The following is a 27,603-nucleotide window of genomic DNA, read 5'->3' on the forward strand; positions in this document are numbered from 1 at the left end:
ATGGAATCGATTAGTAAAATTTATTAGTAATTGAATTGTAGGAGAAAGTTTAGGAATTTGAAGAGGAAGTTTAGGACATCGATTGTGCAATCTGATTTAATAAAGCACTAAGTGCTTAAAGTTTTCTATTCAAAAGCTTTCTCCCCTCGAGTTGTTCTTCCCCTTCCGTTAATTGTTTCGACATATTTGGATCGTGGACAATTTCCAACTCTTCCTCGTTCGCAACAAACTTTTGTTCTCCCTTTTTCCATTTTCTTCTCTTATATTTTTTGTGAAAAGTTGATGCCACACAATCACCAATGTTGTTAGTATAGATATTAACTTTCAATTCATTTAGTTTTTCTTAGTTATCCTATCATCAAGATCGCTCTCATTCGGATGTGGTCTCGGTTCATTCATGTACTGCTCCTTTACTCAGGTATCACACACTGCTCCTTTACTCGGGTATCACATATTGCCTGTATGCGTATGTCATTCAATTGTGACTCTAGCCAACTTCCCTCTGTTTTCGGAGGTTCAACCTTGTCTCTACTCTAGGCCAAAGTCCTTCAAATGCTATGTCACGTATGATTACATCATCCACTCATCTTGCAACACTCACACACACACTCACACACAGAGCATGACATACATGTACTATTGATCGAGTTACGAATCATACCCATGCATCATCGGCATAAAACATGAATCTCCCAAACTTATAACCATATAAATAGGATTCAATACAGACAACAAAGGTAAGATAGATAGTAATTAAAAACCCAGGTAGGTGTGGGTTAGTTTATTTAGTTTCCATGGTGTTTGATCTTAGGGTCCACTTCAGTTCCGCGGAGGGCAGTCTTGTGTATAAGGATCGCAGACCGAGGTTAGGCAAGAGTTGCAATCACTATAACAATAGCAATTTTGCTCGTCGGGGTTTTGTGTGGCGGGGCTGCTGAAAACGGTGGGGTCTTCATGTATGGCCGCTGCTGCATCCACAAACAAATTTAAGCTTTCACTATATATACTTGAGCAAAACTAAAACGGTAGGCTGCACAATATGTAAGAACCTCACCGTTGTTTCCGGCCATCATCAGCTTCCGGGCAGCAGCCAGCTCGGAGGAGAAGAGGAAAAAGAAGAGCAAGAAAGCCAAAAGAACTGAACCCTTCCGACCACTCATTTTAGTTGATATCTCTTATCACTATACTCAACAACAACTATGGTGGGTTTGAGATGAACTTGAGTGATTGGTTTCCTCTTTCTAATGTGTTTTTATAGGCCATGGGAGAGGGACAAATTATTTCAATATATTATAAATATCTTCGAGTCTTGGATGTTAGCCACTAAAAATTTGAAATATATAAAGAAATAATTAAAATAATAACGGTTATACTTTCATCCCACCGTTCCAAATCAGTTGGAGAATACATCTTCTAACAGCTTTAGCTTGACTTTTCAGCTAATCGGGTTTAGGCCTAATATGTTCAAACCCTTTTCTGTCGGTTATGTAAATGAGGTGAGTCATTTTTCATAGCAGAGTTCTAAGTTATATGATTGTCGGACTCCTTAGGGTAGAATTAGATTTGGAGCGTAGTAATTTCGGCTTAAATGACTTTACTATTGGCTTGGTTGTATAAATTGTATGAAGTATGAACGGCGCATGCTCTGTGGCCCCTCCATGTGTCGTACTTTGTGACTGTTTGACATGTATCATGTTATATGTGATATCATGAGACATTATTTATGTTATACATCTAGTTGTGACTTCTATGTCGTATGATGCGGGATACCTCTATATGTTATGACATGCACACTAGCATGTTTATTTCAGGTTTAGGAAAAACTGTTAAGCCACATATGGATTCATGAAAGTTATGTTACGAAAGAAACGAGGTATGACATACATCGTACGCATATATCATGATTTAAAGCTTTGGGAACCTCATGCATTTTGTAAGTCATGTGCATTGGGATACTTTCCCGTTATGATTAGTACGGACGTGTATACTATGATATTATGTACACCATGATATTATGCGTGCTCCTTTTCATTCGAATTTTTTGAAAATACACTGGCTAAAGGTCATGTCTAATGGTACGTTTATGAGCTTGCCTAGAAATCGCGTGTTTGAAAAAAACGAAAGAAATAAAGTTTGATTTGAGTAAAAGTTACAAATAATTGAAGGTTAAGTCGCCAAACTTTCTCCAATTTTCCAATTACTTCATTAATAATATAATTTTGTTCTTTAGGAAACAACAAAATATTAATAGAATATTTAAATCATAATTGTTTTTTTATGCCTATTCATTTAAATTTCTAAATTTTGTACTAAAAATTGTTTAAAGATTTAAGAACTTATAAATTAGCTAAAGAGTATTTGTACGCTCATTCATATTACTAAATGCAAATACGAATATCGTATGAAACAAATTTCTACAGATTTTTTTCTATACATGAAAATGATATCTTTCTAATACCTTTTGGTCAAAAATTAAATTAATTTATACATCTAAATTTTTTTTTAAGGTTGTATCAATAAAAATCAATCTGATATGATTAGGTGACTAAATCAAATCTAATTCAAATAATTAAATCAAATTTAAGTCAATTAACAAAGTCTTTCAAATAATTAAATCAAATCTAAATCAAATAACAAAACTTAACAGTGAAACAGCAGACAAGGAACAAGAGACAATCATCTCAAACCACAGCATGGGCAAGATGGTTCCCTTATGAGGGAGTGGCTATCTATTGGAGTTTCAACCAACTACCATCAGTCAATTCCACTTTGGGGATAATTTTTATACGGTCTCAATATTGTTAAGACTCTTTTTTATTGAATAGTGAAAGATACATGAATTGAATCGAGACTACAACCAAATAAGAGCGACTCTGATGATAGAATGAATTAAAAATGCTTAAAAGAATTGAAAATGACTACCTATGGCTCAATCATAAGAACTTCATAGTGTCGAATCTAGATTCTAAATCGTGATCCAAATCTTAAACACGGGTCGTTCCACTTTCAATAAAAATGTTCGATTCTATGATTTTTTTTTTTTTTCAAGTTAAATTATAAAATTGTAGCTCTATTAACAAAACTAAAGCTTGGGGCATGAAGAATAAAAAACCAATTAGCTCTTTGTAGTTGTAATGGACTATTAATAATTTATTACTAAAGTGGTGCAATTTGATTTGATGGCATTTCTTAAAGCTCTTCTCCCGAGTCCGACCAATTAATAATGCCATCCGTTGGTTGGAAGACAGTCAGAAACATGGAGACAAGAAACCAACGGCTCAAACCTTAAAGTACTCAAATAATCCTTAAACAACGCGCAAAACGGGAGAATCCACGCTATTTAGGACGAATCGCAGCAATTTCCCAATCCTAACGAAGTACTTCCTCCGGAATCAAATTTCTCTCTATATATATCACAATGAACATTTCACTTCTTCACAATCTCAGCCTTCTCCTCTTTACTTTTGAACATTTTCCCTCTTATTTTTCCCACCACGATTCAAAATGAGCGTAGAAATTTTGGACGGTGCCACCATTGTCAACTTTGTGGAAGATGACGAAGTTTTTGGTGCAATAGTTCGAGAGCGTTTCAGTCACCTTGATATCGATGGAGATGGTGTTCTTTCTTATGAAGAGATGTTAAGGGAGTTGCAAAGTCTTAGGGTGTTCGAAACGCACTTTGGAATCGATGTGAAACCTGACCCGGACGAACTCTCTTCTGTTTATGGCTCGTTATTTCTGCAATTTGATCGAGACTGCAATGGGAAAGTTGATGTTGGTGAGTTCATGGAAGAAACCAAGAAGATGATGGTGGCAATGGCGAATGGAATAGGGCTTTTGCCGGTTCAAATGGTGTTGGAAGAGAATAGTCTTTTGAAGAAAGCGGTGGAGAGAGAATCCACCAAAGTTGGTGCTTAATTCAAAGTGCTCTTTCATGATTTTGTTATGTTGTGTATTATGTAATTGTGTTTAATTTTGAATTTCATTGAAATTTTGAATTAAAGAGTTTACTTAATTGGTGAAGTATATTTAATGAAAGTGATTTGACCGACATTTCCCTACTTCTTTTACGATATAATCACGTTCGGTATATTTTTTCTACAAATTGTTTGTATAGGTAGTAACTTTTTCAATTCTTTTAATTTTTCTTAGTTATCCTATCATCAAGATCGCTCTCATTTGGATGTGATCTCGGTTCATTCATGTATCCCTCCTTTACTCGGGTATCACACGTTACCTATATGTATATTTTCATTCGATTGCGACTCTAACCAACTTGACTCTACTCTCGGTCAAGTCTTAAGGTTCAATCTTGCCTCTACTCCAGGCCAAAGTCCTTCAAATGCAACGTCACATATGATTACATAATCTTGGTTCTTAACAACATGGCTCACATGCTTCTCCATGGATCTAGATTTTTTTTCGAGATGAGTTTGGACCCTTTATTGGGTCAGAACAAGCTGAAAATATTCAACTAGAGCTTATTGGGTGATATTTGCACTTACTGAAACCTTTGGAAACGTTATAACGTTTATCATGGCATATTGATGCAATCTAGAGCTTATCATAGCATTACAATGTCTATTGAAACATATCAACTCAGTACTAACCAAGAACTTTCGAATCTCATCGATACTTCATGATGTCATCTCGAGCCTTGGAATATCATTGGTCTTTGTTGCTCTCTCAAACACACTTATCGAAAACCAATCTATGAGAATTTTTATCATTAAGTCATCTCAATTATCCCACCACTCAAGTATTATTGAGAAATGACCTCCTATGTCCATGTCGAGTCATTTATACATACCATGCTAGATAACAACAATATATATCAACCTTCAATTTAAGGGACAGGGCATAGTATTAGCACATGCATGCCGCCCAACACTATCCTAAGAAACCTATTTCTAATGGAAGACCTCAAAACACTCGTCTTGCAAGACTCACACTCACCATGACACACGTATGTGCTATGAGGTACTGAAGTTATCCCCAAAGTGGAATTGACTTACGTTTACTTAGGAAAGAATATAGATCAAAAATATATTTTTAAAAAACTAATTCTTTTAATTTCTATTTACCACCTTTAATATTCAAAAAAATTAGAAAAAGAACATGGGAATATAATTTAAAATAATAATAATAATAATGAATGCATGTTGACTATCAAATGCTTCATTATTAGCCATTAGATTTGAAGGGATTTCTTAAACCTCTATTCCTAGTCCGACCAACCTCCGCAATTGCCTCCACAAAGACTTTGACTTCTTCTTCTTCTTCTTCTTCTTCTTCTTCTTATAATCCATGGAACAGAGTCAAAAACGTTTAGAAAGAAAACCATCAAACATCCTTAAACTAAACAACGCACCAAAAGCTATGTGGAAGATGAAGAAGCCTTTAGCGCGACGATTCGAGAGCGTTTTAGTCACCTCAACGTCGACAGAGACGGCGTTCTTTCGTATGGAGAGATGCTTAGGGAGCTACAGGGTGTTAGAAAATAGCTTCTTGAAGCCATGAAAGTGGCTGCTAATTGAGCTTCTTTTTTGTTTGTATAAGTGAGTTCTAAGATATGTTATGCTCCTCTAAATTCAAATATTGAATACTAGACCTAATGGACTTCTTCTTTGTTGGTTTACTTGGGCAAGAGAAGCATAATAAATTCGACAAATTTATCGGTTTGTATCAATTTTTATCATACTTTTAATTTTATCGATTTACTCTAAGCTATGTGTGAGATCTCATATCGGTTGGGGAGGAGAACGAAATATTCTTTATTAGAGTGTAGAAACCTCCTCCTAAGAGACGTGTTTTAAAAACCTTGAAGGGAAGCCTGAAAAGAAAAATCCAAAGATGACAATATATGCTAGCGGTGGGCTAAGGTCGTTACAAATGGTATCAAAGCCAAACACCAGGCGATGTACCAGCGAGGAGGCTGTTCCCTGAGGGGGTAGACACGAGGCAGGCGATGTGCCAGCAAGGACGCTGGGCTTCAAAGGAGGTGAATTTGGTGGGAGTCCCACATCTATTGGAGAAAGGAACGAGTGTCAGCTAGGAGGCTGTTCCCCGAAGGAGCGTATACACGAGCAGGCGGTGTGCCAGTAAGGACACTAGCCCAAAAGGGGGTGGATTTGGTGGGAGTCCCACATTGATTGGAGAAAAGAACGAGTGTCAGCAAGGACGTTGGGCCCTGAAGGGGGTAGATTGTAAGATCCCACATCGGTTTGGGAGAAGAACGAAACACCCTTTATAAGGGTGTGAAAACCTTTGCCTAGCAGACGCGTTTTAAGAACCTTGAGGGTAAGCCCAAAGAGAACAATATCTGCCAGCGATGATGGATTTGAGCCGTTATAGTTCTATTATTGCCTTGTTTAAAAGTACTAAAGTTTGATGTATTTGCTAAACTTGGAGAACGAAAAAAAAATTGAATGGTTCAAATTCAAATTAAAGGAGAATACATTTAATAATAACATGAATAGTGAGATACACGAATTACTAAGTACATAAGTACATTAATAGACGTTCTAAGCCTCAACGAAGAATCATGAATATTGATATTGTTTGATATATTTTTTTAGTTTGTATAGAACAAAGTAAAGTTCGTTACCAAACATACAAGTTTTTTCGTTTTTTCAAAGTTGTGTGAATAAGAGAATAATTTTCTTTCTCCGACTCTTGAGCGGTGTCGTGAGCATCTTCCAATACCCTCTAAATAATTTATTCTATTTTAAAATAGCTTAGATGAAATTTTTAAAACATGTTTAAGCATAGATGCCTAAAAAATTTAGGATTCACATTGATGGGAATATGATTCACTTTCAAAAGGTAGAAGTGTTGGTAAAATGGAATAATTCCTTCTTTGTTTGGGCTTTTTTTGGTCAAAAAATACTGAAATAAAAAACAAATGGCCACAGCGATGCAGGTTCCAAGAGAGATTATTTATATGATAACCTGACCCAATTCAAGATCATTCCCCATTACCTTCCTCCTATCTCCTCTGTTCTTCAGCTAAAGATCAGAAATGAGTGTGGAGATATTGGACAGTGCCACCATTGTCAACTTCGTCGAAGATGAGGCAGCCTTTGGTGCCTGCATAGGAGACCGGTTTGCTCACCTCGACACGAATCATGACGGTCTCCTTTCCTATAGTGAGATGTTGAAGGAGTTGCAGAGCCTCAGGGTCATCGAGGCCGATTTTGGAATCGACGTGAAGCCTGATCCAGATGAGCTTTCTTCTGTCTATAGTTCTATGTTTTTGCAGTTTGATCGTAACTCGAGTGGAACGGTTGATCTGGATGAGTTTAAGGCTGAGAACAAAAGGATGATGCTAGCTATGGCTAATGGGATTGGAGCTTTACCTGTTCAAATGGTGCTAGAAGAGGGCAGCTTCTTGATGAAGGCTGTTGAGAGAGAAGTTGCTATAATGACAACTTGAGCATTCTGATTGCTCTTATGCATAAGAACTGTATTAATTCTTTTTCAGCAAATGAATGTCAATGCATAAAAATTTCCTCTAGATTCCGAAAAACGTATATATATATATAGCCGTTAGCTTACACGTAATTCTACCGCAACACGAACCGTATTTTCTACTCGCAAATAGATGATAGTTACTACAAGAACAGGGACAATTCAGGAGATGGAATGAAGCAGAACATACTTTCACCAAACAAATCTAACATAGATGTTAACAACTTTCCAGAATTAAGATCCTCTTTCCAGACTTGAGATAGGACAGCTGACCTTTTAAGAATTTGATCGTCACGCTTGCCCTTACTACTAGTGCTGCCTGAAATCGTTTCGTCTTGCATCGGTCGAGAAGATGTAGGCGAAATCAGATTGGAATTGCCAGAGGCAGCTGGAATGACTGTTCCTTCCATGTATGATGCTGATGAATTAGTTGGCGTGACACCCATCGGGCCATCGATTACCATCTTCTTGAGGGGAGGCTGCCCTTCTAAGTGGTCTGCATTCGACTTGCGCTTGTCTAACATTACACATGTCGAAAATAGATGAATTTTAGCACGTGAACTTCATCGAGAACTAAAATACTCCAAAACTTAGGATGTATCAAATATTTACATTAAGTCATTCTAGGAACAAAAATTTCTAGCTTAGAGAAAAAAAAGACTGAAGTTGATGGTTTTTTTTGTATCTCAGTAGTTCAATTCAAAGAAAGTTGCAAAGAACGTACTTGAGAATGCTGTGGTGATAACTTTTGCATTCGTCCGAAGGACAGAACCTGCAAGCGTGCTAGGCAGAGGAGGAAAAATCTTGACACGATCATATATGTATTGACCGACCGCTCGCTGAAAAATGTATTATGTCATTATAAGATTGCATCAGTTTCTACAGAACATTCTGGTAAGAAACTGAGAAAGTTGCATGAAAACTCACTAGCAAGGCTCCATAAACACGCCAAGCTTCATGCCGTTTCATCTCATTCTTTTGACTAGCAAGAAGCATCTCAGGTTCCAAAAATCTCAGATATGGCTCAAGATTTGGTAGTACAAGGAGGTGAACCTATATAGAATATCACTATTATAAACTGATATCTGTGCATGAATTACTGAAATATACCAATCATAAATAACTAAGAAGTCAAAAGACCATTGGAGTTTTCTACTTCTAATGAAATTACAAATGAGAGATATGCAAATAATCAGCTGGGAACGAGGAGAAAAAGAAAATCACGAGGGACATCGTTAAAGGAATACCCTCTAAATCAAGGATGAAATGCATGAATGTGCAAATTCAAATTAGATGAAATCAACATGTCGTTCCGACGCATTGTTTAAAGTTCAACATGACTTGGTATGTTTTAAATCTCAAATCGCATACAGAGGCAAATATTTCCCTAAATCTCTTCCCTTCTCCCATGGTATGGCTTTGCATACTTTCGAGACAAACACGTTAGGTTTCTTTCCATTAAGTCATTTTCTTTTTTGCATCTTTCTCCAACCTTCAACCCCATAGTCTAATTAATGAAGCGTATGAGAAGAGCGTACCACATTCATCCCCAAGGCTGCTAAGCCTTGAACTGCACCATAATGTTGAGTCAGAGACCGTTTTGGGTCTAAAAATGCATTGAGAAGAGTTTTTGTGAGCTTTGTCTGCAGGGTGTTGTAAACATGACCGAACCTGCAACATTGGAACTGCAATCTTACAGAAAAGATCCAAAAGCAAGACGCCTTGGGAAGGAAAATGGCAGACGACAAAGAATTGTACCATGGTCTAAACATTTGTTTTAGCCTAATAGGTTGATTTTTATTCAGAACATGCTTCCATTGAGAATAAAATGAAAGAACACAGAAGGGCATAAAGAAAACAGCCCAACAAAAGGGAACGACCACATCCAGAACTAACTATTCAGAAAAGGGGTCCAATCCTAAAAAAAACACGGCCTAAAGGATAATTTCAAAGAGTCATAATGGATTCTCAAAGAGATGCATAAATCTAACAAGAAATTGAGATTTCTCAACTCCTCTCTAACCACATCCCCAAACAACAAGGAAAGAATACGAATACTGTCACAATATATGAATAACAGCTCAAGCCCTCAAGCCCACAGCTAGCAGATGTTGTTATCTTTAGGCTTTCTCTTATGGGATTCCTTTCAAGGTTTTAAAACGCGTCTGCTAGGGAGAGGTTTCCACACCCTTATAAGGAATGCTTCGTTTCCCTCTCCAACCAATGTGGGATCTCACAATCCACCCCCCTTGGGGAACAGCGTCCTCGCTGGTTTACTGCCGATGTGCGGCTCTGATACAATTTGTAACAGCCCAAGTCACCGCTAGCAGATATTCTCCTCTTTGGGTTTTCCCTTCTGGGCTTCCCCTCAAGATTTTAAAATGCGTCTGCTAGGGAGAGATTTTCACTCTTATAAGGAATGTTTCGTTCTCCTCTCCAAACAATGTGGAATCTCATAATATGCCCCTTATCCTAAGAGGATGGAGGAGAACGACCTCCCAAGCAGGTTTAGTGAAAACATAATATTAAAGTAACCTATTGTCTCCATAGCGATGTAAAGTAAAATTTATAAATACCAAATCCAGTTTGATATGCTTTCTACATACGCCTGAACTATTTAATTCAAAAAGGAGGTTGAAATGAAGAAATGCAAATACTACAAGTGATTGATAAAAAGCAAACGAATAGAATATATAATCAAATCATGTTGATAGGCCATACAAGACATGCACTTCCAAAACCCTGCAAAAAGCCAAGCCCTAATTGTGTATGGCCATACTCAAAATTGATAAGCATTTGACTAAGTAGATCTGGCAAAATCAATCACCTTTTACAGATTAGAGCAACCACTTTTGCTGTGAAGTCTCTAAGTTCCCAGTGGTTGTCTGAAAGCCTATTCCCTAACCTTTTTGCGACGAGGCAGGTCACAACAGATGGCATCATTTGGTGTAGCTGACAAGAAAAGACACCTGTCTCAGAGACAGATTAACACCTTCCACAGACAGCACCAAGCAAACCCATAAATATTATCCTTATAGTTGCCTCAAAACATGGCTGACTCACTATGTAAGAATAGAATGCTAACTAAATATCCTTTGAACAAGTTGAAGAATTATGAGAATCATGGAAGATAAAGCAGGCCAGGATGATGATTGTAACCTGGCTGCTATGAACATCAATGAGTAGTCAAAATACCGCTAACCTAGACATTCGTGAGCCTCAACTCAACCTTTAGAGAAAAAAGATGACTTAACAGATACATTGAATTCAACTCACATAAGGTTCAATGTGGATGTGAGGATTCTGAAGAAGACTCCAAACAACACGCATTAAAGCAAAAAGAAGGGAATAATCACCCAGTCCACGTGCAACCTGATATCGTTGGAGAATCAAGAACAAAGAATTCTAAATAAAAATTCATAAGAACTTCTAATGGAATCTGCAGATCTTGTATGCTCAAACATTCATACCTCATCAGCTATAAAGCATGTAAAATAAGGAACCAATGGGTGAAGTCCTGAGTCCGTAGATAAACTCACTAATGCCTTCTTAAAAAGAACTGAATTAGACCTACTAACAACAAGCTCCGTGATTTTGTCAAAATATAGCTGCAAATAATGTAATGAAAACATGTAAGTTAGCAACCGATTAAACTTTAACAGAACAATATAAGCAAATAACAAGTCAATTACCTGAAGCTCCTTGGACAGTATATGCTTAACTGGTAATTTAATGTCAACAGGAAGCCCCTCCTTTTGTTCATTAATTTTGACATCAGAAGGTGGTAAAATTACTGTAGATAGGAAGGACAATATACACGTTGTTAAATAACTTAGACTACTTGTTGAGGATGGTCAGGAGAGAGTCTCACATTGGCTAATTTAAGGAATGATGATGGGTTTATAAATGAGGCCTTTTGGGAAAGCCCAAAACAAAGTCGTGAGAGCTTATGCTCAAAGTGGACAATATCATGTCATTGTGGAGAGAGTCGTGGTTCCTAACACTACTGCAACTATGCAACTAGGGAAAAAGGGAAAGAGTAAATGAAAGAATAAAGAATAAAAGTACATCCAATTCTATCTTCCTATTGGAAATATTAAAATAAATTTAACCATACGACCCTTCGATCATAAGCAAACTCCTCCATAACCAACAATGGAAAAAGACTTTGTTTTATTAACTGTAGTTGGTTTTCGGCCCTTGAACTCTTGCTGAAATTTTTTTTTTTTTTTCAAAACCAACGAACACAGAAATATCTTCTACATGCTACCATGTAAATGGCTGCTATCAAAATTTCAGTTGTTTAAATTTTGGGTATCCAAATAAAACTATCTGCCAGACCTGGGAGTAACAACAATCACATTTTAGTCAGATTTTATACAAACCTTCTACAGGAGCATTTTCTGGTATTGCAGGCTGTACACCTTCAATCGCTAGCCAGTGGCAAAAAACTGCAGTATCAAGAGGAGCTTTTGGCAATGGGGCATCAATGACCTATGAGTAGAACACACGTTCACATTCATTTAAAGACGTTGACCAGAATGGACCAGCTAGAATGGTGAAAAAATTACTTACATCTTTAAATTCCAGGTCCTTGTCCTCAAGGTAAAACAGATCCCTATGTCCAATAGCTCTTTTAAATCTCAAGGGGCCTCCAGAAGCAAAGCCATACATTGGCTGCCACATCAACATCAAAAAGGAAGAGTGAATAATGTTCCTTTTATTACAAATTGAAAAAAGGAAAAAGGGTACGTTAAAGGAGATTTTTTTTTAATCGCCCTTCTATTACGCGACTGTAAGATTTTGTTATGTTTCACCGCAGTTACGCCAGAATGAAAAGATTCCACACGAGCTCCGGCGTGGTGGCAGGATCAATAGGGGATTGGCTCCGAGTGTAGGTATAGTCAAATCTACAGGCGTCATGTAAATACATACGCCCAATCTCTTTTGGATGAATGGAGTGATTAACAAGGGGTTAGGCAGGTAGTATGAGTCCTCTGACTTCCAGTGATGTGTTGTGCGACTCCCGCGAAGCGAATGAAAGGAAGCTGGCAAAGAAAGCTCGACGGTAGCAGCTTATAGCCGAAAACTTGCTAAACTTCGGTTCCCTCTCCCCTTCCCTTATTCAATTAAGTGGAAAGTCTTCCATCATCAATTCATGGATATTTCAAGTGATCCAATTATTTTGATTGCCAATGTCAATACGATGCAGTAGGCATCAAAGACACAGGAAGTGGTAAGAAAAATTCAGATGGTCCCAATTTAAATCCTTTTACATAACAAAACTTATGGCTTCCTTAAATGGTGCATCAATCAAAGAATGGCAACTACAGTCTATTAGATCACCCTAAATCAAGATCATCAACGTTTAAAACTCATTGTATTTACCTCCACATTTCTCAGGTTTAGTGCACCATCAACATCATCGGCTGTCAACGTAGTTCTCTTGGAGTGACGCATACATTTGATGGCCTCCTAAAATTGGAGTAAGAGAAAGATTTAGCTCATCCATCATTTCATATTCTACAAATCACATTATATTTACAGACTTTTAGGTATCATAATTTAGAACCACTAGAACAAAGATGTGTGACCCCTCATTCAGTTTAGCTGCACATTATCTAGCATGAATGCCAACATCCATTCCGTAAACAAGAAAATTACCTGCATGATCTCCCGCAAACGATACTCCACATCAGGAGCAACTGCCAATGCGACATCTGGGGACAAGTTATTGATCCCTATACATTGCGCAATGACCTCAACGTTTTCTTTAGGAACTATACTCATTTTCTTGCTTCAAAATCTCATGTACTGAGCGCCCCAAGTAAGTACATACGTCCTACAATGTAAATCGCCAATTAACAAAAACCTCCGTAAAAATGCACAAGATTCATAGAAGAAGAAGGGGGAAAGACCCTCTCAAGCTTAGGTCTAAGCTTGACCAAAAAAGCTCCTAGTGGGCAAATTTGCAAAGACCCAACAAAATACTAATTGTAAAAATGAAGAAATTCCCTATACTTCCCCGAAAATTCCACTGCCGACAAACAAAACTACGCTATTGAAATTGAATCAACAATCAACAAGCAACAAGCAGCAAAATTTCAAAGAGCGAAGAGCTTACGGTAACGATGATGAGTGGGGAGCAAGCGGAGGAGCAGGAAGTTTGAAGCTTTAGCAATTTATAAGAGGAAAATCCCGCAGAATGGATCCAGTAGAAACGGCAGGTACATAATGTAGAACTAAGCGAACCCGGATGAAACGGGTAACCCGCTTTTCGGATCCGAACATGCTTCATTCGGATCTCCAGGCAAACACGCTTTTGACAATTAGACCATATTAAGAGGGCTAAATTTAAAATTTTAAACTATACGGACTAAATTTCAAAAAACAATTGTTACACAAAGAATTAGTACAAAATTTTAAAAAATCATCAAATAATAAAAAAACTAAATTTCAAAATTTTAAGGACTAAATTTCAAAATTTTCTTTTTATATCTAGACGGTACTGAGTAAAAATAGGCAACGATGCTTGAGAAGATTTCACGATGTTGGTTATGCTTGAGATTTAGTCCATGCCCTTCTCTAAAACACTCTGCCCCCGATTTGCAGCTTATCTGAGTTGTGGCAATTACTTGCAGGTCTCTCTCTCTCTCTCTCTCTCTCTGGGCATGACTTTCAGTAGAGTTAAGACTAAAAGATGGCTGTTTTCCGAGGATTTCTGTTCTGGGTTTTGCTGTTTTTACTGAATTAAAGGAGAATTGGTTAGGAATGTGTTCTTGAGGAATCGCTCGTTCAGGAAGCATGAGAACAATGTAAGATGGGATTTTGGTTTTTTTCGATTTTGTACTGAATTGTTCTTTTTTTTGTTATTGTCGGCAACCTGTTTGTTGAAATGCCAAGCTGAACTTTCTTCTCCTTTTTAGTTGTTCTTTCACTTGCTTTAGTTTTCAATTTCAATTGTACCCCAATTGTTTGATTCAAATGTAAAGATGCATATTGAAATGGAAACCATCTAGTCAATCATCTTTGATATGTTAAGGCAACCCCTTGTATACTAAGGATAAGAACTGTCATAAACAGATAGCAACTTGGATGATGAAAGTCCCAGGCTAATTTAGGGAATGATCATCGGTTTATAAGTGAGGAATACTAACTCCATTGGTATGAGGCCTTTTGGGGAAGCCCAAAGCAAAGCCATGAGAGCTTAGGCTCAAAGTGGACAATATCATACCATTGTGGAGAGTCGTGTTCGTCTAACATGGTATCAGAGTCCTGCCCTAAACTTAGTCGTGCCAACAGATTGGTAAATTCTCAAATATCGAACAAAGAACTCCAAAAGAAAAGGAGCCAAGCTTCCTCGAAGACAGTAAAAAATGACTAAGACTCCAAAGGAGTCGAGCCTCGATAAAAAAACACTTTGTTCGAGGGGAGGTGTTGGATGATGGAAGTCCCAGACTAATTTAGGGAATGATTATGGGTTTATAAGTGAAGAATACTAACTCCATTGGTATGAGGCCTTTTGGGGAAGCCCAAACAAAGTCATGAGAGCTTAGGGTCAAAGTGGACAATATCATACCATTGTGGAGAGTCGTGTTTGTCTAACAGCAACCACCTAAACATAAGATGGATGAATAGTGAAAAGAAGCATTATAGATTAATAGCAGAATTCGCTGTACAATTATAACTTTCCGACCTTCGAGATCAATGTATCCAAAGTAAAATCCTTATTATTGACCTTAGTTCAGACTGATAAACACCATTGAAGCAACACAAGACAACAGAAGAAGAAAAAGTACAACTCTTTATAGTGTCAAAACGAAGTACTTCTTCCTCGAGATGGATATCTATTCATAGCTCACATATAGCACTTAAAAAGAAGAACAAGAAGAAGAATGGTACTAGACCATCTCAGAAATTGGGTAGTCATAAAGAGCTGGCTTCTCTTTAAATATGCATATGATAGAATAGAGGTATTTATTGACCCAGAAGGAGCATATGCAATCATATAGTACAAAAGACCAGACGTTTCATGGGTTATAACCGATTCCATCTCCATTCTCGGACTACTATGGAATGGAATTTGATAATACAACTTCACCCCACTATAGTATAGTTATTCTTTACTAAGATATTATTCGAAACAGAGGACTCTGCATCTAGATCCTATCAATATCTTCGTCCTCAAACTCAATATAAGCATCACCACCACCTTCATCGTCATCATCCATACCCCCAACAATACCCTCGTTAAGACGTGTATTCTCAGGTAGTTCACCATAAGCTTTCAAAAGCCTAGCTTCATCAGGCATGTATTTGAGAATCACGTCAGCTTTGTCGTCTTGATAGTCACGAAGACCAACGAGTATGATATCCCCAGCTGCAATCCAAACTTTCTTGTGCATTTTTCCCCGAATATGACAAAGACGTTTAGTCCCATCGATACACATCGCTTCACACCGACCATTACCTAGCATTCGGAGCACTTGAGCATATTCTTGCCCATCTTCCTTAAACACAAGCTCACGCTTCTCATCATCTGCCTCATTCTTACCTCTCTTCCTATTCTTACCTCCCTTTCCCTTGTTCTTTGGCATGCTTGCAAATTATTCTATCAAGATAATGGAAAATTAGCCACCAGAAACACAGCTTCACAAACTAAGCTAGAAAATAAAGGGGAGTTTGTTCGGTAAACAACTATGTGAAGAAGATCACTAGCAAAACCTGAATTAACTATGAATATCAGAACAGATTTGCCAAAAAAGGAAAAAGAGGCAGACAACACTTATGAGTAACCAATCAGTAAATATGACCCTCGCGTGGGGTTTAACTAGCACAACAGAAAATCCCCTTTCAGCTTTCTAATGAAACTCTTACTACTATAACCCTTTTGCATCGGTACTCATTGAAATCCACCGTTTTACATGCGATGCAAGCAATTAAAGACTACGAAATCAAAAAAACTGGCAACCTACTACGAAAATCGAAAATATTCACTCGAATTAATGAACTTATCATCATCTTCTTCAGCACCAGATTAAAAAACAGAACAAAAGAACATCTTACGAAGAGAAGTATACATAGAAATCCCTAAAATCGACATGCACGGACATGGTAATGAATTTGAAGGAAAAGAACAGCCGAAGAGTACCTTCTTAGCACAGAGAATTTGATCGAGCAAGCTAACAGAAGAAAGAAAGCTGTCTAAATTCGAATCTCAGGAATGAGAGTTTTCTTATGCACTTATAACCGTAGTAGAGAGAATCCTTTGTGGCCGGGTCGGGTCGGGTCGGGTTTTAGCTCATAAATGACGAGTTCGGGATTTGGGCCCGTTTCTATGATCCATATACAAGCCCAAAAAGTTGGTCCAATTGATGCATGGGAAGTTTTCTAGTATATACTCCTATTTTCACTAAACAAAAATTCATAAATAATTGGAATTTTTTTACTTTTTTTTTTTTTAACCGTCTTTTCGTACACGCTGTTCAAAGTCTATTGACTTTCTTGCTTATACGATACTTCGACGCCTGAGCCTCGCTCATGCACAACGAAAGATCGTCGATAGAAAAGCTCTGTTACGCATCAATGCGCTTTCCTACGAATAATTAGAAAGATCCTCTGAGTCTAAAAAAAAAAATATTTATTGTATTTAGCTTACCCATATTTTTTCGGCTTACCTATTTACATTTAGAACAATGTGCACATCAACTTAAAATGTCGAACGGAGTTCGTTCGAACCATAGAAAGAAATGCAAGCACATTGTGATGTATTTGAAGAGAAAAATGAAAAAGTGATATGGGTAGCCTGCCCACCACTTAATGGAATATGAGGTAGGCATGTCGATGTTGACTAAAAGCTACGAGTAGATCGAGTGAATGCCATGATGACTCTCTTGTGTATTTAATATAAAAATTATTTACGACCAATGCCTCTCTTGTGCCTTGTTGCTCTGCAGAATCAAACTTAACAGCTCTAGAACCTTTTCCGATAAAAAGGCTCCACACGAGCTCTCGTTCTGCGGCATGGTGGCAGAGTGAGGCGGTCTAGTAGTTGTCCATGGGTAAAAGGAGGCACTCGAATCCATTTACGATCCCGAGTTTCTAGACACATCGCACTTCTACTCGGGGCGAGGCTGCCACTCGGCCCTAATCAAAGAGATAGTGAAATCCTTGTTGAATCAGGTTAGGGACCCCGGGTGGTAGCCTAATCGAAGAAGTTGAGCTTATGCCGCCCCAACTTTTTTTTATAGGATATTTGAAGAAAGAAGCCGTAAGGGCGGCTTCATAAAAAGTAAGAAAAGAGCCCAGCAACCATAGTCGTGACAATTGCCTAGAGCTTCTTAGCCCACGTGTCCCGAATTATTAATGGATTCATGGTTTATGGAGCTCATATTAATACCATTAATTATGTTTCCCATATCATTAATATGAAAAATATTCGACAATAATTATTTAATAAACAAATAAATCATTCATTTGGGTTATATATTAATTAATTACATTTATTATTTAATTGGGAGAGTTCTCTTTCTTAATTAAATTATTTAACTAAAAAAAAAATATACTTTAATGATAAATTAGATTCATTATTCAATTATTAGAGTTATTTTCTTATATTTTATGTTCCATTTGAAGATTGAAAAGCCCAAAGCCCAAAGCCCAAAGCTCAAAGCCCAAAGCCCAAACTATATAACCGAGCCCATATTTGTAAAGCCCAATATCTGAAAATCCCAAATGCGAGTGCAACCCGAAATTAAATTCTTAGGGTTAGGGTTTTGATCCTCAGGTTCGATTTCATTCTCCATTTTCACGTTTCCCTTTCATCGGCGACAGGGTATCGTTCTGTTACTTCGATTTCCATGGCGACGCCAGCAGTGAATGCCCCAGCAAAGAGGAAGCCTGTGTTTATTAAAGTTGAAGATCTAAAGCCTGGTTCGAGCGGCCACACTCTCACCGTGAAGGTCGTCAGCTCCAAAAATGTTAAGGTTGTCAATAAAGGAGGACGATCCGCCATGCCTACGGCTCGCCCTCAGCAATTAACTCGCATCTCTGAATGTCTTGTTGGAGATGAGACTGGTTCTATCGTCTTCACAGCTCGAAATGACCAAGGTACGTTTCTGTGTTGATGTAGAATGTTCGTGAACCTAATTTGTCTCATTTTTTGGAGGTGATTGTGTATGGTTACTAAAATAGTTGGATAGACTGGATGGATATGGATTTCCTTTTGCTTAGATTTTTTTTTTTTTTTAGAATTGAGAGCTCTTTGTTTCTGTTGGAATGTTTTGCTGTGAGTGATTTTCTTTTTTGTTTACGAACTTCATCTTTGTTCTTGGTGAATTAAGTATTCTTCTCTGTAACTTTTTTTTTATAACTAGGAATGAAAACTTTTCCTTGGTAATTGAGAAATTTCCTTTGGTAGTTACAATGAGTCCCAAAAAAAAAAAATTATATAAGCTTGGGGGATCTTTTGTTTAGTTAATTTGTGTTTGAATGGTTATGTTCTTATGGTTGTGTATAAACAAGCAACGTACTTCTCTAAATTCTTTTGCATCAAAAGATATTCTGAAGCTGGATGATGATATTTTGTTATTGTTGGTTATTGAAATGGAAGCAAGAACTTACATTAGTGGGAAATTTGAGTTTGTGTTCAACTTATTGTGGGAGTTCTAGAGGCTGTGGAGTAAAATCTTCAATCATTGCTCCCTACCCATCTCCAACAAAATGAAAAGGTTCAGAGATCATGGCGTTTTCATGTCATTCTGAACCAATGTTTGTAATTTTTGCAGTTGATCTCATGAAGCCAGGAAACACTGTGACCCTGCGGAATGCTAAGATTGACATGTTCAAGGGTTCTATGAGGTTAGCAGTAGATAAATGGGGACGAATTGAAGTCGCTGAACCAGCCGACTTCGAGGTTAAAGAGGACAACAATCTGTCACTGGTTGAGTATGAACTGGTTAATGTTGAAGAGTGACTTCGAAGTATGCAGTGTTAATTTATCATGGATTTACTTTCTCTATTGTGTGGTGGACTGCTTTTTTACTGGTATACAGTTTTATATGGGAACACAAATCTTGCTGGAGGGTAATATAAAGTTGACTATTGCTGTGACTACTAAGTGTTCTACCTGCTTAATTTGGGTCTGAATGTGATACACAGATCTTGGAAGGCAAGGCCAAATGTTAATTTCTCTGCTTGTATTGGTTGGAAAAGTATATAGAAGGTTTTACTCATGGATCTTCGTTATGTTGCATCACTTGTCTAACTATGGTGACATTCAGCTAACTTCTTCATCAATTGTTTCCTTATCAAAAGGTATACTGAGCTTTCATCATTTAACTCTCTCACAGATATTTGTTTACTCATCATAAATTTTGATCATTTCTAGGATAGAATTTCAACATGTCTAAATCATTCAAATTAGTACATTCACTTGAAGATTATGTGCAAAAGAAGCAAAAATTAAAACAAGATTTTCACGTTATTGAACTTTACAATCACTATTTTAAATAGAGTGGATGATTACATTCTGAATTCGTAAAATCTATCGTTAGACCGATAAATGCAAACGGTGGGATCTCAATCGGTTAGAGAGGTGAACAAAACATCCTTTATAAGAGTGTAATTGGACATTCTTTACAAGAGTGTGCAGTCAATTCGGAAGGAGAACAAAACATTCTTTATAAGAGTGTAATTGGACATTCTTTACAAGAGTGTGTAGTCAATTCGAAAGGAGAACAAAACATTCTTTATAAGAGTGTAATTGGACATTCTTTACAAGAGTGTGTAGTCAATTCGAAAGAAGAACAAAACATTCTTTACAAGAGTACAAATTTCTTCATAACAAACGCATTCTCTAATAATGGTAAGGAGTGCAAATTTCTTCATAACAAACGCTTTTTAATAATTCTAAGAGGAAGCTTAAAAGGAAAAGTCCAAAGAAATAATATCTGCTAGCGGTGGAGTTGTTACAAATGATGAAGCTTAAAAGGAAAAGTCCAAAGAAATAATATCTGGTGGAGTTGTTACAAATGATGAAGCTTAAAAGGAAAAGTCCAAAGAAATAATATCTGCTAGCGGTGGAGTTGTTACAAATGATGAGATGTTACAAATTGTGAGATTTCAATCGATTAGAGAGGGGAACAAAACATTCTTTACTACTATGCAAATTTCTTCATACCAGACGCGTTTTAATAATTTTAAGGGGAAACTCAAGGAAAAGTCCAAAGAAAACAATGTGGGCTTGGGCTGTTACGAATAGTATTAGAACCGAATATCAAACGGTGAACATTAAACTCCGAATGGGGTGGACACCGAGTGTGCCAATAAGGATGCTGAGCCCCCGAAGGGGGTAGATTGTAAGATCCCACATTGATTGAAAAATGGAACGAAACATTGTTTATAAAGGTGAAAACCTTTCATTTGCAGACGCATTTTAAGAATCTTGACGGAAAGTTCAAAAGGAAAAGTCCAAAAAAGACAATACCTACTAGCGGTAGGAGGCTTGGACAAACCAAGTGGAATATTACTATTTACCAATTAGCATCAAAATGCCCTCTACACCCCAATAGATCATTTGAATGGGACTCACCTAACAGCCATAATAACTTTTTAGAGTGGTGGAAAACAAGCATCAGCATCAAATACGAAGCCCTACATAAGTCTCTCCATTAGCATTTTTAATTCATAATTGCACGACATTTCTATAAAGCAATCCACCATGAAGGCCCCACGAGTCCATTCCAAATAAAAGGCAAATGTCTGTCCACCGTAGTTCTTCCTATGCAGTCTACTAGTCAATGGCTACACAAACTAAACATTAAAGACTTGCAAACCTGACTGAACAGCATGACCAAATACCTGTGCATCAGCTCATCTAACTTAGTAACGGGCATTGTCGCAATGAAATCCCTTTAACTATTCATCACATATCATCATTAAACATTACATATCATCGTTAAACACTGATTAAACATTACAATTAGTATCTTCAAATTCAATGTCAAGTACGTAGATGAAATAGTCGTGAATCTTGAACCTCCAATTACATAATGAACATGCTCATAACCATTTACAAGTTCAAACTCAAAGCGGCTACTTAATTGCTTCAAAATTCCACTGATGAATCCTTCCATTAGTAATTTTTAAGGTTAGTATTGAAGGACTAAAGAATATGTAAACAGAAGTCGAACCGGATGAAATGGGTTAAGCCATGTGCCCGCACATGCTCTCATACGCCCACACATGCTGCCACACGCCAAGGTTCCCTCGCCCACTCGCGGACTAGCGCCTAAGCCCATGCGCCTTCTTCCTTCCTCGTACTTGTAATTTTTCAAAAATCTTAAAAGGGAATAAACAAGATGTATGAGTACCTGAGATTCATGAAACAAACGTAAGCCTAGGGATCTAACCATGGGTCAATCCCAGCAAAAACATCTTCAAACAACGTCCTAGCATCAAGTAGCACAATCTAATTCAAAAAGTTCATCCAATTGAGCACATAGAATACAATAGTTACGCTAACTTGTTCAACACTAAACTTTGATTACGCTATTCGAAAAAGAACACCAGCTCTAACAATCCATCATGTCATTTCTCAAGAACAATAGCTAAGAATCCTAATCTAACAATCCATCCTGCCATTTCTCAAGAACAATAGCTAAGAACTGATCTGGAACTTGTAGTGCTCATTTCTGTCAACTCACCACTATCTTTCTTTGGCTGAATGGGGCTACTGCTTCACTGTTGAATATGTCTGAATATCATGATAATGGCCTCTGTAGGTAGAATGGGAATAGACTCAAAAGTTTCTTACGTTCCTCAAATCACTCAAAATCTTATGCTCGTTTAGCTCAAAAAAGGACTGTTTTGTCAAGGACAAGGCAACAAGGGAAGTAATGCTACAAGAGGTACTTAAGGAAGGTCACTATCAGTTGAAGCTACCACTCCTAGGATCTCAACTCAAACACATCAGTTATGTCTCCTACCGTGAATAGTTTAATCTCTATGGCTAATGGTTCCAGATTACAATGAAGAAGTTGGAGAAGCCTTAGAAAACATGGAAAAAACCAAACCAATCTCATTATCTGATGCAGACAACATCTAAAAGCGGTATTTTTATATCTAAATACTGGAATTTCTTGGCCAACACAAACATAAAGCTTTGTCAAATGAGTTTAATTAATCAAGAACCTATGTCGGTGAGAATGTTCTGTACTTAAATCAAGAAAAATATGTTATCTTAAGGCTTGTAACACATACACATCCACAGATTTCATGCATTATTAGCAAACCGACAATGATGCAGATTGGGGTTGAAAGGAACCAGGACCTCCACAATGGTATGATATTGTCCAATTCGAACATAAGCTCTCATGGTTTTGCTTTTGGTTTTTCCAAAAGGCCTCATGCCAATAGAGATAGGGTTCCTTTCTTATAAACCTATGATCTTCCTCTTAATTAGCCAAGGTGGGACTACTCCTCCCTCAAACAAAGTACACCATAGAGCCTCCCCTAAGGCCTATGGAGTCCTCGAAGAGCCTCCCCTTAATCGAGGTTTGACTCCTTTCTCTGGAGCCCTCGAATAAAGTACACCATTTGTTCAACACTTGTCACTTTTGACTCTGATACTATGTTAGAAACCACGACTTCCACAATGGTATGATATTGTCCACTTTGAGCATAAAACTCTCGTGGTTTTGCTTTTGGTTTTCCCAAAATACATCATTTTCCCTCTCTTCTTCGACGCTTCTCAGAGAACTCAAAAAACTCAATTCTCATCAATGCATTTCTTAAAAAATTAATTTCCCTTTGGTTTCTTTCTTTATAAATAATCAGGTCAGCAAGATCTCTATAAAGGGTCAAATAATCAATCTGTACAAAACAGATTTCACAGCATCCTGTACAAAAAAAAACAATTACTATATATATTTTTAGCTTTACATGACTTTGGATTAGTAGATTTTTTTTCTTTTATAGTCTGGAGGAACCAAAAACAATGGTATAACTGTAAAATGCATTCACTATGTTTGAATGGAACCAAAAACAATGGCATTTTTTAGACTGTAAGTGTCAAAGAACTTGGGAGCATAGAACTAGGATGTGACACTCAACCTTTGTAGATTGAAAACCATCTTTGTTACAGAGTTTATAGACAGAAAGATGAATGCAAACCACCTGTGATGTGAGCAATACAAGGAAATTCTTTGGCAATGTTAGAAAGATTTGAAAGCCAAAAGAGATGATTTTTGCACGGTTGAACCTACAACACAACCAACATTATAATTTAATTATTTTGGGTTAAAGCATATTGTCTTTATTTTTCTCTATTAAGTACTGGGATAAAAATGTAACCAACATGTTACTAACTTCAGGCACTGCTTTTGTTTTGTCTTTATTATGTTTTATGTTTTGGTCTGTATTCATTGGTAGATTGACTCGGTATACATGTTTATTCTATATATATTTGTGCATGCTCACTCCTGTATGCTCTCGCCATCGAATCATTTACAACTTAGTGTATTAGTAGGATCCTCTCTGACTTTCACTATTATTTTGTGATGCATTCCTTAATAAAATGAGTTCTTACGTCAAAGCATCATAAAGTCTACTGTAATCACAGTGAATTGGCTATTGATCCGCAGTAAAATTATGTCTTGCTACTGAGCTGATGATTTGGTCATGATTTAAGAAGCTTGTGGACAATTAAATTCTAGGGAATAGTCAAGAGCTAACCTAAAACTTTCTTACTTGACTTGATTCGTGACATTAGGGTAGCATCTTGATTACTTAAAAATCACGAGATTACCTAAAGCATGTTTACTTAGCTTGATTCATGGTCTTCGGGTAACATACTAACTACATGAAAATCAAGGACTAACCTCAAGCTTACTTACTTGATTCATGACCCTTATAGTAGCATCCCAATTACTTGAAAATGAAGGGCTAGTCTAAAGCTTACTTACTAGATTCATGGCCTTAGGATCTTGATTACAAGGCCCTTGATTACTTGAAATTTAAGGGCTAATCGATAGTAATGCATATTTGTAACACACTCTAACTTCATTTGTGTTGTCATATTGTCCTCATGAGCATAAGTTATTCATAACATCAAACATGCCATAACATAACCCTTGAGCCTCATGCATTCTTATAAGGAGGTCATTAGGGGTATTTTAGTTTTTTACTACTTGAATCATGGTCCATACCTCAAACATATTCTAATCCTTTTAATACCATGTATGAGTTCTTTATCACATTTCATGTCTTTTATGTCCTTAAGTCTCGGTGAGCTTAGGGCTTGTGTTGTACTCTTTTATTGGTTCTTGTCCTTGGAGTGTTTTCTTAGTCTCATGGGTTCTTGGTTTCTTTCTCCAAGGTTATGCTTATGACACAATCATGGCATAAATCTTAACATGAATTCTTAAGCCCTAATCCAAGTTCATAAGTCATAAACATTTCATGGCATCGTAAAGATCATAACATGTTCCTTGAAGTTCTAGAAAGATCACGAATCCTTATTAAGGGTCTTTAGGGGTAGATTTGCCATGAATTCTTAAGCCCTAATCTAAGCTCATAAGTCATAAACATTTCATGGGATCGTAAAGATCATAACATGTTTCTTGAAGTTCTAGAAAGATCACAAATCCTTATTAAGGGTCTTTAGAGGTAGATTTGTCATTTCCTTAAAACCTTGGCTTAAACCCCAAACATGATCTAGTTCCTTGCATAATTATCCTTAAGGTCATACATAAGTCTTTTTTTAGGTAGGAATCAAAAAGAATTTCATGAGAATCAATTTGAAAGGATTCGAGGAAAACAAAGGAAGGTCACATTTTAGGGGTATGTGACTAGTTCAATTGAACTGGCAAGTCATCGTCTTCTTTGATTGAGAGTGGAAGAAGACGATTCGTGCCAGTGATCCTTCACCTAAAAACAGCATTCTCCACATACAAGGGTTTTTTTGCCTTAATTTCTTCACGAAAGTTGTAAATCAACGAAGAGAATAGGTTGATTTCATATCTTAGCATGCATGTAGCTCAAGTTATTAACCATAGAAGTTCGTAGAAAACTAATCCTCATAGAATCAAAACAAAAAAAATTCTTACTGGTTGGGACCATCCGACCTTATCTCACCCCGATTCCTTCATGAAATCTCTTGATCTTCTTCCCCTCATGCTCAAAAAATAGTTTTGGAAGAATGAATTCGTGTGGATGCTCCCAATTTCAAGTTTGAATCTCTCGATTTCTTAATCATTTTCCACCAGATTCTTAAGTTTATTGGGTAGAACAATATGGACATCTTTAGCTCCCAATTTCTTCATGAAAAATCTCTCTCATTGCCACAAAGCTAACGCAATAAGTTATTGAATTTTGGATTACTCCCAATTTTGCACCAAATTGGCCCGTAATGAACTTTCTTCGATTCCCTCTGATCTAGACCCTCCTTTAGCTTCGTGGTTTTCATGAAAACTCATCTTTGGCAGCCCAAAAGTCAATAGAACGGGTTTGGACGGACGGATTTTCTTGTAGCCTCCAATTGGAATTTCAAGAATTCCTCATTTCATGGGCCATGGAACACGAATTAAGGAAACTTGTTTGGGCCAACCTCAACTCTCGGATCCTTTATTAAACTTTATGAAACTTGTTAGGAAACTCATTTAGAAGGTGTAGGAATTGATTTGGGGCAAAATGGTTAACTATGGCTCTTTAATTTTGAAGAACTCGATAGTAGTCTCCAATTGGAATTTTAAAAAAATCTTCCCTCCAAGGACCATGGAACTCGAATTAGGGAAACTTGTTTGGGCTCCTTAAACCCACTTGAGTGTTTTAATCTTGGTGTCTTCCAAATTCTCCCCTCTTAAAAACTTTCGTCCCGGAAAGTTAACAGTTCTTATCTTGTCTAAATCTTGTCGAAGGCTACTTGTCCTTAGTTTGGTCCTTCCAAGTTTATTGAGGTTCCTTTTATAGGTTTGAACTTCTCCCCGCATGTCCTTATAATCTACCCTTGTGACCTTTAGTTCTTGCCTTTTACCAAGTCTTTCCTTGATCATCCTTGTGTTTCCTTATATCTTAGAGCTTCTTGACTTTATATTCAACAAGACTTGACATAATCAACATTGTTCCTTCTAGTTCGTATCTTAGATGTTCCTTTTGTTCCTGTATAAGGCGGGTTTCTTTGGGTCTTAAGTTCTTCTTTTCTTGGTATTATAAGGTCTTCCTTAATCCTTAGAACTACCCATGGCCATCCAAATTCCTTATAATCAGGGCCTTTAGTTCTTAACTTATGCCTGTTCCAACCTTTGTTCCTTTTGAGTGTCTTCTAACCATCCGTTGTTCTTCTTTGGTCATCCTTGTGTTTCCTTATATCGTTGAGCTTATCATCTTTATGTTCAAAAAGCCTTAACATAATCAACGTTGTTCCTTCAAGGTTGTATCTTAGATGTTCCTTTAATTCCTTCTTGTACAAAGTCGGGTTCTTTGGGTCGAAAGTTCTTCTTTTCTAGGCATTACAAGGTCTTCCTTAATATCTCTATCTACTCTTGGCCTAATCAGCCATGCATGAACTTGTTCCGACATTTGTTCCTTTTAGGCATGAACTTGTTCCGACATTTGTTCGTTTTGACTGCCTTCTCAATATCCTTTGTTCAGATTGTCAAGTCTTATTTTAGGTCTTCCTTTTGTTCCTTCTTGTACAAGGCAAGTTTTTTTAGTCGTAAATTCTTCTTTTCTCGATAAAATAAAGCCTTTTGTACTCCTTATAACATCCCTTGGCTATCCATAATCGCTTGTGACCTTTAGTTCTTAACTTATGCCATAAGGCATGTACTTGTTTCGGTATTTGTTCCTTTTGACTGTCTTCTTAACATCCTTTGTTGAGATTGTCTTGGTCATCCTTGTGTTTCCTATATTGTAGAGCTTATCGTCTTTATGTTTAAGAAGCCTTAACATAATTAACGTTGTTCCATAAAGGTCGTAGCTAAGATGTTCCTTTTCATCTTGTACAAGCGAGTTCTTTGGTTCTTAAGTCTTCTTTTATCGGTATTACAATGCCTTCCTTAATCCTTGTAACTACCCTTCGCCGTTAATAATCCTTATAATCAGCCCTTGTGGCCTTTAATAATTCTGAATTTA

General features: G+C 37.1%; 5 protein-coding genes and 2 long non-coding RNA genes across 10 annotated transcripts in view; 3 read left to right on the top strand and 4 right to left on the bottom strand.

Moving 5' to 3' along the window:
* Positions 1–628: 628 nt before the first annotated feature.
* On the bottom strand, positions 629–1,244 carry LOC111792550. The gene is made up of 2 exons (XR_002814805.1): positions 1,055–1,244; positions 629–968 (listed from the first exon to the last, which is right to left on the bottom strand). It is a non-coding gene; the product is annotated as an uncharacterized LOC111792550 (long non-coding RNA).
* Positions 1,245–3,504: 2,260 nt separating this feature from the next.
* LOC111792532 lies at positions 3,505–3,918 on the top strand. The gene has a single exon (XM_023674050.1). It carries the CDS (start codon positions 3,505–3,507, stop codon positions 3,916–3,918), a length of 414 nt encoding a protein of 137 aa, XP_023529818.1.
* A 2,925-nt stretch (positions 3,919–6,843) lies between these two features.
* On the top strand, positions 6,844–7,514 carry LOC111792530. The gene has a single exon (XM_023674048.1). It carries the CDS (start codon positions 7,022–7,024, stop codon positions 7,433–7,435), a length of 414 nt encoding a protein of 137 aa, XP_023529816.1. The 5' UTR covers positions 6,844–7,021; the 3' UTR covers positions 7,436–7,514.
* On the bottom strand, positions 7,515–13,700 carry LOC111792434 (transcription initiation factor TFIID subunit 6). The gene is made up of 13 exons (XM_023673895.1): positions 13,595–13,700; positions 13,135–13,312; positions 12,859–12,945; positions 12,046–12,147; positions 11,856–11,964; positions 11,163–11,263; positions 10,941–11,078; positions 10,747–10,842; positions 10,298–10,422; positions 9,009–9,141; positions 8,398–8,523; positions 8,195–8,309; positions 7,515–7,987 (listed from the first exon to the last, which is right to left on the bottom strand). The coding sequence occupies exons 2-13, from the start codon at positions 13,258–13,260 to the stop codon at positions 7,614–7,616; spliced, it is 1,632 nt and encodes a 543-aa protein (XP_023529663.1). The 5' UTR covers positions 13,261–13,312; positions 13,595–13,700; the 3' UTR covers positions 7,515–7,613.
* A 1,693-nt stretch (positions 13,701–15,393) lies between these two features.
* Positions 15,394–16,687, bottom strand: LOC111792526 (eukaryotic translation initiation factor 1A-like). Its single transcript, XM_023674044.1, has 2 exons — positions 16,622–16,687; positions 15,394–16,081 (listed from the first exon to the last, which is right to left on the bottom strand). The coding sequence occupies exon 2, from the start codon at positions 16,065–16,067 to the stop codon at positions 15,630–15,632; it is 438 nt and encodes a 145-aa protein (XP_023529812.1). The 5' UTR covers positions 16,068–16,081; positions 16,622–16,687; the 3' UTR covers positions 15,394–15,629.
* Positions 16,688–18,216: 1,529 nt separating this feature from the next.
* Positions 18,217–19,716, top strand: LOC111792525 (uncharacterized protein At4g28440-like). The gene is made up of 2 exons (XM_023674042.1): positions 18,217–18,579; positions 19,257–19,716. The coding sequence occupies exons 1-2, from the start codon at positions 18,330–18,332 to the stop codon at positions 19,442–19,444; spliced, it is 438 nt and encodes a 145-aa protein (XP_023529810.1). The 5' UTR covers positions 18,217–18,329; the 3' UTR covers positions 19,445–19,716.
* A 1,685-nt stretch (positions 19,717–21,401) lies between these two features.
* LOC111792551 overlaps positions 21,402–27,603 on the bottom strand; it is a 40,217-nt gene continuing 34,015 nt past the window's right edge. For all 4 annotated transcript variants that reach the window (XR_002814807.1, XR_002814809.1, XR_002814808.1 and 1 more), the window contains one exon: positions 21,402–21,842. This is a non-coding gene — a long non-coding RNA (uncharacterized LOC111792551). The remainder of the gene's footprint in view (positions 21,843–27,603) is intronic.

This window comes from Cucurbita pepo, chromosome LG04, assembly GCF_002806865.2.
Source record: "Cucurbita pepo subsp. pepo cultivar mu-cu-16 chromosome LG04, ASM280686v2, whole genome shotgun sequence".
Classification (NCBI taxonomy): Eukaryota; Viridiplantae; Streptophyta; class Magnoliopsida; order Cucurbitales; family Cucurbitaceae; genus Cucurbita; species Cucurbita pepo.